This window comes from Priapulus caudatus, unplaced genomic scaffold (genome assembly GCF_000485595.1).
Source record: "Priapulus caudatus unplaced genomic scaffold, Priapulus_caudatus-5.0.1 Scaffold484, whole genome shotgun sequence".
Lineage (NCBI taxonomy): Eukaryota > Metazoa > Priapulida > Priapulimorpha > Priapulimorphida > Priapulidae > Priapulus > Priapulus caudatus.
Genome location: NW_014577545.1, coordinates 159444 through 169806, shown reverse-complemented (window position 1 = coordinate 169806; position 10363 = coordinate 159444). Strand labels below are relative to the sequence as shown.

Genomic DNA, 10363 nt, shown 5'->3' with positions numbered 1-10363 from the left:
CACACACACACACACACACACACACACACACACACGCGCGCGCGCGCGCGTGTATCGTGCGTGCGTGATGACAATAATAGTGGTGATGACGATGATGATGATGTTGATGATGATGATGATGAAGGTGATGATGCTGATGATGACGACGGTAATGACGACGACGATAATGATGATGACGACGACGATGATGATGATAATCGCGCGACACTGTGGCTCGGCGACAGGTATCACGCTGGGCCTGGACAAGGAGCAGGTGGAGAGAAAGCTACAGGACATCTGCATGTCGGTGTTGCGCTCGCTGGCCGACTGTCGTCTCGTCGACATGGATGACGACGCCTTCGCTCTGAAGTCGACAGGTTTGTGTGAATCTCGCACTTGACTTCAAGGCCACTCGGCTTGTTCAAGGTCACTTGGGTTTTTTCAAGGTTACTTTGCCCGTTTAAGGTCACTTTGCCTGTTTAAGGATACACGACATTTTCAAGGTCACTTGACTGTTTCAAGGTCAAGCGGCTTTTCCAAGGTCACGCGGCTTTTTCAATAGTCACTCTACGTTTTCAGTAGTCACTCGGCTTGCGAATCTTTCGACATTTCGATTCACGTCTTCCCCATAGGCGCCATAATTCTGCACCAATGTAGCCAATAGCACACAATATGCAACATTATCGAACATTTTCAGACAATAGTGTTAGTGTTAATGCCCTAAAGCCACGTTGTTGTAGCCGGACGTTTGTTCCTTGCAGAGTCGGGAAGGCTGATGGCCCGGTATTACGTTGCATTCGAGACAATGGCGAGTTTCCATGGCTTCACCGGTAGATTCGGCCTAGAGGACTTGGTGAGATCTCGCCCGCCGTTGTTGAGGCATCGCGCGGGAGGCCCACGTTCCCATCCGCTCACCTGCTCGTATATTACATTCTGCGTGTGCACTGTTGTCCTACATCAACTGCTGCTCCTACGTATTACAACTAAGTGCGGACATTGTGGGGCCGCCACGTGCGCGTATCCCCCTAAACAAGAGGGCATGTCTTCTTTTAATACATGAGCGCCTGTCATCGGCTGACTTTACGCTGATTATTGCTACTTGGACTTGATTACGTCGAAACGTATTGCATTCTGATGCGAGCATATGCTTGCTGTTGCGCACTGTGCTTGCCCACGCTCAGCCTGTTCTGCTTACATCTATGACAAATACGACATACGCATATACGCTCTCCTATGACACTATTTGTCATAGGAAGATTCTTCCTATGACAAATATTGTTGTATGTGTTGTGCGCATCAAAGGAGTTTAGGAGCGCTATTATGAACGCAATCAGTGCATGAATGTGAGCTGTAAAGCGGAACGAAGTTGACTCGCCAATATTTGTCATAGGAAGAATCTTCTATTTAATAGTGTCATAGGAGAACGTATATGCGTATGTCGTATTTGTCATAGATGCAAGCAGAAGATGTTGTTACGCTTGCCGTGTGAAATCGCCGCGAAAGCGGTTCGGGTAACATCAAGTGTCCATAATAGAAGCTGATAGAATTTCTATCATGGGCTCTTGGTAATATATAAGTACGGCCGTATATATAAGTTACTAGCGGGATACCCGGCGTTGCCCTGGGAAATCAGTGGCCTTGCTCAGTTGGTGACCGCTTGGTTGAAAGGAAAATACCCCCAAAAATCTAACTATCTATCTATCCATACATCTATCCATGCATCCATTCATCCCATCCCATTCCATGCCATGCCATCCCATCCCATCCCATATCGCATCCCATCCCATATATAAAAAATATAATATTTGATATGTAACCTACATAGGCTTCCGTGAAGTGTTCCCGTCAGTTTGCGCTATTATTATCATCTACTATAGTTTATTCTGGATTTTTACTAAACGTTGAAATGTAGTAAAAAAAATTTTAAAAAATTAAATTTTGAAATTAACGGTGAAGTGGCAAGAAGTACATACAAAACAATCCAAAATTAAAGAAACAGTATTTCCCGAGGTGGGATTCGAACCCGCAATCCCGGTGTAGGAGACGGATATTTTAGCTATTAGGCCACTGCGCCGTTAAGGGTATACACCATGGATTCACACGTACGTCATGTTAATCTGTACGCACCGCCATCTATTGAATTGTTATCAATTTTTTACTTTTTTACTTCATTTTTTTATTGATTTTTTTTCGTCTAGGAACACTCCCCCGGGTATAGGAAATCGCCCTCTGAAAATTGCATCCAGATCGCTTGGGCGGTTTGGCTGGGGCATAGGTGACATACATACATACGAACTGAAATATAGATTTGATATCTTGGAGTAATCATTCTGAATTATTCTGAATGATTACTCCAAGGTTATACAAATATACGTAAGTTAATTGTGGCGATGAAAGAAGATGATGCGCAGATGGTCCCTACGTAATATATACTTGTCGTTGCCGTTGTCTTCTCAGGTGAGGGCGGTCGCTGGATGTCAGGAGTTCCGGGACATACAGCTACGTGCGAACGAAAAGAGAGCACTGAACAACCTCAACCAGCACAAGACGGATCTGTGTATCAGGTGCGTGATCTGTGTGTATCAGGTGCGTGATCTGTGTATCAGGTGCGTGATCACACACACACACACACACACACACACACACACACACACACACACACGCACGCACGCACGCACGCACATCCGAAACCGGTGTTAATAGGAAACATTTATAGCAGAGAATACTTATAATGCCTCCGTTGAACATCCGCTAACTAATAGAACAAGCAGAACCTTACACCTGTGAGAGAGATGACACCGACAAGCGATGGGCATTCGTCGTGGGCGCCAGTAATTGCTGATGTATACGCTATTTTGCAGAGCTGCTTGTCAGCGGTGTGGGATTTCACCACGCGGGTATAGATCCAGGAGACAAGCGCCACGTAGAAGATGTGTTTACTGCCGGTGAACTTCCTGTCCTGTGTGCGTATACTGCGACGCGTTCGTTTGTCGCTAATTATTAACCTGAGCGTCGTTACCTGGATCCGTGCCCCGCAGCGACGGTCCACGCTTCCTGTGACAGGCTGGACGTACTGCAAGCAGGGCCGTAGACTGAGTAAATTCCTGGGGGGGGGGTTAACATTTTATGACTCAACTGTGAGCGACGGGCGCAGCTCTTGATCGACGTCCATAGTGCGGTATAGGGTGGGTCTGAGACAAGGCTTTCACGGATAAGTGACAAAAAAATCACGTTAGGGTTATTTACGATTATTAGCTCAGTTTATTGGTTAATTTTGCTCCAAAATCCCCCCCCCCACACACACACAGGCTACGGCCCTGGCAATAGTGTGTGTGACACTCGCTCTCAGACCCGAGTGCTAACTATAGTGTGGGTTAATATTGGGAAAATTGTTCACGAAAGCGTTCATTCGTATATTCTTGTGCGATTTGGCAATCAACTGCGCTTATTATGACATTATATATTATTATATATAATAATACATAATATATATATATTATTATATATATTATATTATTATTGCTTATTATGGCATTATTTCCTCGATGTAGTAATTTTCGTTTATTGAAAATACGAATTCGTTGTGCTCGCCAATGCCGTATTACTAAATCATTCTCCTGGTTTATTATATTATTATTATCATCATCATCATCATTATTATAGTAATAATAATAATAATAATTATTATTATTATTATTATATTTATTATTATTAAACTTACATCTGGTTTCACACTAAAATATGTTACACGATATATTATAGACTATAATATATTAACTGATACTCGGTTGAAAACCGTTTGTTCGGCGTCTTAAAAAGACAAAAAAAAAGGTAAAGATATTGCCGGAAAATAGCCGGGGCGCTGTTTTGTTTTCGTTCTGTTCGATGTTAACAGGTTTCAATTTCGTGCTTCTGTTCTGGGTAATATGCGTTGCTAACCTGCTGCTGTCCGGTGTCTGAGGATTTTGTGTAAAGCCCGCATAATGTCAGGAGAAATAACCATGTAATAATGAAGTTACAATATTCAGTAGCTATTTGCCATAGTTATCCCATATGAGATGTACAAGGTTGAATCTCATCAGAGCAGATGCTTTTTTTTTGAAGTCTGCAAAGTGTACGGGTCGTGAACACCAGATCGTTCCACAGAGCGGTCCGATCACCAAAGCACGTTAATATTACGCTCGGTCCACACAGAGTGCAACATGCGTAGAATAAGAAAAGATCACAATCCACGCAAATATTACCTGCGTCCCGTCCCACACAGTGGAAACATGCGAAGCACGTAATATTACGTTGCTACGCAGCTAGCCAGTGGTTAATCCCAGTCGCCCGACCTACCAGCCATTCAGATCTTATCTATATTCTACTTTCGAGTCCTATCATCAACCAGTGAGTTCCACATAGCATACAATAAAAACATTTGTGTGTCGTGCGTGCGGTGCCGTGCGTGCGTGTGTCTGTTATTTCACTGTGTACTTGCCAAACAAATGTTAACTGTGTTTACGGTAAGGCATGGATTCTACAGTATTTGGGTATTGACATCTCAACCATAAAAAAAAACATGTGCAACAACTAGACTCTCCATATCACACCTTACACAGAACACTACTGTAGCCGACTGGTAACACAGCATCACAGTCCACTAAGCCGCGCGTTAGGGCCGGGTTTCAGCTAGTAACATAATTCGGCTGCCCATGATCACAATAAACTGTATAACTGTGAACGGTTGACTGAATGGTACAAGAGATGACGGGCAACCACAATTCCAGGATCGACTTCGCCACGAGGTGTTGTTGTCTCTGCAAACATAGCAGTCAGCGTTCGTGGTGTAGTAACCTTGCCAACCTAGCGCCCCACGGGTACCGACAATGACACGGCTTTTCTCCCCTGGTTATCATGCATCCTATTTACGCGTTCAACAAGAACATGTTTCAGTTGTCTTCCTCAATACACGAAGTCGAGGAAAGCTGAAAACTTTATTAACTTTTAAACTAAAAGTCGATGGTGTAAAATCAACTGTAGCCGAATTTGCAATGAAGTTTGTTTGCCCGAAACAATATGAAACCTTGTACTACCTTGACATCAACGATGATATGATATGATATGATATCATGCTCGTATGCTTAATATTGCTATGATATGATATGATATGATGATATGGCATGCTATGTGGTGATATTATATGATACGATACGATATGATATGATATAAGTCAATTTAATTATCTATGATTTTAAAACAATATTAAAGGGACAGTAACTTCTAGGATTTTACTGCATACAACTGTACTTACTATATAACAAATCGTCTATACCCACACGCTATTTGTTAACCAGATACCTAATTTACTTGTTATAATTTAATACACTTCAACCTTGAGACGGCGGCGCCATGACACCGCGGACCGTGCTGCCACCCGCGAAAAAGTTGACCCGTATTTGACAATTTATTCTTGCACGTTACAGACAAGGTGCTAATCATCAAAAAGTGCAATTATATTTCTACCTAAATGCTACTTACCGAACGATATTCATTTTAGGGCAAAATTTATCCATATTGATAACTGAAACCTATATGGTCGTTTAGTTAAGATATGTACAATCCTTTTGCTTTTAGAATGAAAAAATAGAAACACCCTCGGTCTTAGCCCTTGGCTGGAAAAGTGGTTTGCGCAACTTATCAGATCAGTGCCGCTGTGAGTGGCGCCACAGTCGTTGGCAATCAAACTGTAGTCTGTTAGTTTTAAAACGTGTAAACAAAAAATTCTAATGGTTGATTGCAACCATGAAACTGTTATAGCGTAATTTATAAGCCTAAAATTAGCTGAAAATAACCCCTTAAACCTAGAGTAAAGCTCTCCCTTTAAATGATCAAGGTAACTGTGTAGAGCGACACATGTCTAGCTGTCATTATAAAAAATAAAAACCAAACATGTTTGGAAATTACACAAACAGCAAAGGTCACTCATGATTTTTTTTCATAAAAGGAAAACTCGACTAGTCTAAATGTCACAGAAATATATTTTTAGTTGTTGGTCCTCACAATTCAGGTTATTCTATACGACTTTGAACTAGATTGTAAACTAAATGACTTTACACGGTCATCATATCTACAAGGAAAGTTCTGCACGGGGTAGGATTCCCATAATAAATGCAATATATGGCATGAGCCAAGTACTCTCGAGTATTAGGGTGCATTTGTGGGTCATTTATAGAATACTTAATTGTTTCTGCTTGAAGCCTATATAGCGTATATAGTAGCATTGCTAGAAATTAGCCATCTACAATATTGTCTTACTCTCCGATGCTGCAAGTTCTAAGAACTAGTAGAGCACCTAATATTAAATATAACGGCACTGCTGTCGTGAGATAAAAGCGGGTCTTTATCTGTTAGTGGCTGGTGACGTATCAGCAGCAGCAGCAGCAGCAGCCAGCAGCGAGCAGCAGCAGCAGCACAGCACAGCAGCAGCCAGCAGAGAGCGCAGCAGCTAGCAACAGCAGCAAACCGAGAGCCAGCAGCAGCAGTAGCAACCAGCAGCAGCAGGCAGCCAGCAGTAGCAACACCCAGCAACCAGCAGCAGCAGCAGCAGCAGCAGCAGCAACAGCACAAGCAACCTATAGTAATAACAATATTAGTAATAATAGTCATAATAATATTAGTAATAATAATAATAATGAATAACATATGAAAATATTAATTAAGTCTTAATGATGATGATGATGATGCATGATGATAATAATAATATAATTCATAAGGAGAATTGATAATGATAATAATAATGATAACTGATAATGAATACATGATAATGCGATAAATGATAATGATATATGATAATGATAATGATCAATGATAATGTATAAATGATAGATGGATAATTGATAATGGATAATGATAATGATAATGATAATGATAATGCAAATAATAATGAATAATGATATGATGATAATGATAATGATTAATGAATAATGATGATGCATGATGGATAAAGAATAAGATAATGATAATGATAATGATAATGAAAATGATAATGATTAATGATAATGATAAATGAACATTGATAGATGAGTAGATGACTGATGATGATGACTGATAAATGATAATGATAATAACGATAAATAATAATAATAGTTAGCAACAACAATAATAATGTTATAGTATATACCAAAATAACGAGAGATAAAGAGAAATACGGGATCGACATGCATGCACTCACACTTGCTGACACGTGTTAGCCACCTGAAGATACGGTTTCGTTCCTGGGTGAGCGAGGAACTCGGTGAGCGGTAGAGCACGCCCAGGGCCGCCTTGGACGGAGGCAGTTCACCTATTTCATCTCGCGCTCTTTTTTTCATTTTGTCCCTTCATTTGTTTGCGAAAAACCTGCCCCGCCGGCCAAGAGCGGCACCCAGGATTCCCAGAGCCAGATGAAATTTTAGAGCAGAGACGAGAGAGAGGAGAAGAAAAGAGGAACAGCCGGGAAGAGAGAGGAGGAAAGAGAGAGAGAAGCAGAAGAAAAGATGCTCCCTCTTCCTCTGCTCCACCTCTCGCCTGACGAGCACGCCTGAGGAGAGAGATAAAAGACCGGGAAAAGCGAGATCGAGCGGGAGAGAGAGATTACGAAAAAGAGGAGAAAGCGAGAGAGAAAGGAGATAGAGCAGAGAGATGATGAGACGACGCAGACGCCGGACCAACTCCCTCACTTGCCGAGCGCATGAGAGAAGGAGATAAAAAAAGGAGAGACATAGCTGAGAGAGAAAAGCAGAGAGAGGAGGAGAGATGATGCGTTCTGAAGAGCAGATAAAAAGATCGGGAGAAAAGCCGACCGAGTGAAGCAGATCATAAAGACGACCGAGCTGATGAGCGCGACGAAGAGTAGCATACAAAAGATTCGGGAGCAAAGCAAGAGAGAAAAAGGAGAGACTCGAGCGCTTGACACGAGACGAGAGATAAAAAGAGGTGAGAAAGCGAAGGATAGAGAGAGAGCCAGAGAGAGAGAGCGGAGAAAGGAGAGAGAGCAGAGGAGACGCAGAGAGAGAAAAGCAGAAAGCGACTTAGCAGAGAGAGCAGAGATGCAGAAAGGCGCTACGAGAGAGAGAGAGAGCTGACGCAGAGAGAGGATGAGAGAGACAAGCGCGCAGGATGAGCCAGAGATAAAAAAGAGGCGAGAGCAGCGATGCCAGAGAGAAGCACGGAATTGCAGACGGCGGTCAGAAGAGAGACTTGAGGAGAAATGCAGAGATAAGCCGCGGCATGACGGCAGAGCACGAATAAAAGACCGCGGAGAAAGCGAGCAGAGCAAAGACCGAGCAGAGAGACGACCGGAGAGAGAGAGAGAGTCGGGCAAAGATGGAGATTGCGCGCGAGAAAAAGAAATATAGAGGGATCAATCCTGAGTAAACTAGACCCAGCTCTTCCAGACCCACCGTTTACAAGCGGCGGATGTCGCTACGCTCGGTAGCTTAGGTAAGTAAGCTAGACCCAGCCGGCGTATTCTAGCTGGCTACACACAGATCACGCACCTGACTACACACAGCATTCAACGCCACCTGATACATCACAGATTCACGCCACCTTGACTACACACGATCACGCACCTGAATACACAGATCACGCCACCTGATTACACAGCATCACCGCACCTGATACACACAGATCACGCACCTGATACACACTTCTCACGCACCTGATACACAGCTCACGCACCTGATACACAGATCACGCACCTGATACACAGATCACGCACCTGATACACACAGCTCAGGCCACCTGATACACACAGACTCACCGCCACTTGGATACACAGATCACGCCACCTGATACACAGCTCACGCACCTTGCCATACAGCACAGCATCAACGCCACCGAATACCACAGCTCACGCAAGCCTGCATACACAGCTCACGCACCTCGTATTACACAGATCACGCACCTGATACACAGCTCACGCACATGATACACACAGCTCACGCACCTGGATAACACAGCAGATCACCGCACCTGATTACACAGCTCACCGCACCTGATACACATGCAAGCTCACGGCACCGGGCCCTGATACACACAGATCCACGCCACTTCTGATACACAGATCACGCACTTTTGATTACGACACGATCACGCACCTGATGACACACAGATCACGCAGCCTGCGACAGCAGCATCCACGCACCCTGATACACAGATCACGCCCACCTGATACACACAGATCACGCACCTGATACACAGATCACGCACCTGATACACAGATCACGCACCTGATACACACAGATCACGCACCTGATACACAGATCACGCACCCTGGCATATACACAGTCACGCACCTGATACACAGATCACGACCTGAACACAGATCACGCACCTGATACACAGATCACGCACCTGATACACACAGATCACGCACCTGATACACAGATCACGCACCTGATACACAGATCACGCACCTGATACACAGATCACAGCCGTACCTGCATACACACAGATCACGCTACCTGTAACACAGATCGACGCACCTGCCATACACCACAAGAGTTCACACCACCTGGATACACAGATCACACAGCCTGATCACAGGTTCACGGCCACCTGAATACACACAGCTCACGCATCCCTCGCATACAACAGATCCCGATCTTGTGCTGGTGTGACGGTATGCCATTCACTGTGCCTCTCTTTTTTCGGTTCGCGACGTAGCCAGCTATGTCCCGGAACTCCTGACATCCAGCGACCGCGCCCTCACCTGGGAAGCACAACCGGCAACGACAAGCTATATATACGTAGGGACCATCTGCCCGCCTATTCATCTTCTTTCATCGCCACCAATTAACTTACGTTACTATTTGTTATAAACCTCTGGAGTAATCATTTTCAGAATAATTCAGAATGATTACTCTCAACGATATCAAATCCTATATTTCAGTTCGTAGATGCTAGGTATGTCACCTGATGCCCCCCAGCCAAACCGCCCCCAAGCGAATCTGGAAGTGCAATCTTTATCAGATGGGCGATTCCTATACCCGGAAACGGGCAGTGTTCCTAGACGAAAAAAGATCAATAAAAAATTGAAGAGCTAAAAAAGTAAAAAATTGATAACAATTCAATGAAGATGCGCGGTCTCGTGTGACAGCATTTAAACACTGCACGCTACGTGTGAATCCATGCGTGTAATTCCCTTAACGACCGCGCATGTGGCCTAAATAGCGTAAACATATCCGCTCTCCTACACCGGCGCATGCGGGTTCGAATCCCAACCTCTGCGGCAAAATACTGACTTTCTTTAATTTTGGATTGTTTTGTATGTACTTCTTGCCACTCACCTGTTAATTTCAAAATTAAATTTTATAAATTTTTTTACTTACATTTCAACAATCCTTGTTGTGTGTGTTTT

At 43.7% G+C, this 10363-nt stretch overlaps 1 protein-coding gene across 1 annotated transcript in view; it reads left to right on the top strand.

Moving 5' to 3' along the window:
* Window positions 1–10363, top strand: part of LOC106810892 (probable ATP-dependent DNA helicase HFM1) — a 28887-nt gene that overhangs the window by 13891 nt on the left and 4633 nt on the right. The window contains exons 10-12 of the mRNA XM_014814364.1: window positions 251–356; window positions 741–832; window positions 2437–2565. Coding sequence (XP_014669850.1) covers window positions 251–356; window positions 741–832; window positions 2437–2565 — 327 coding nt within the window. The remainder of the gene's footprint in view (window positions 1–250; window positions 357–740; window positions 833–2436; window positions 2566–10363) is intronic.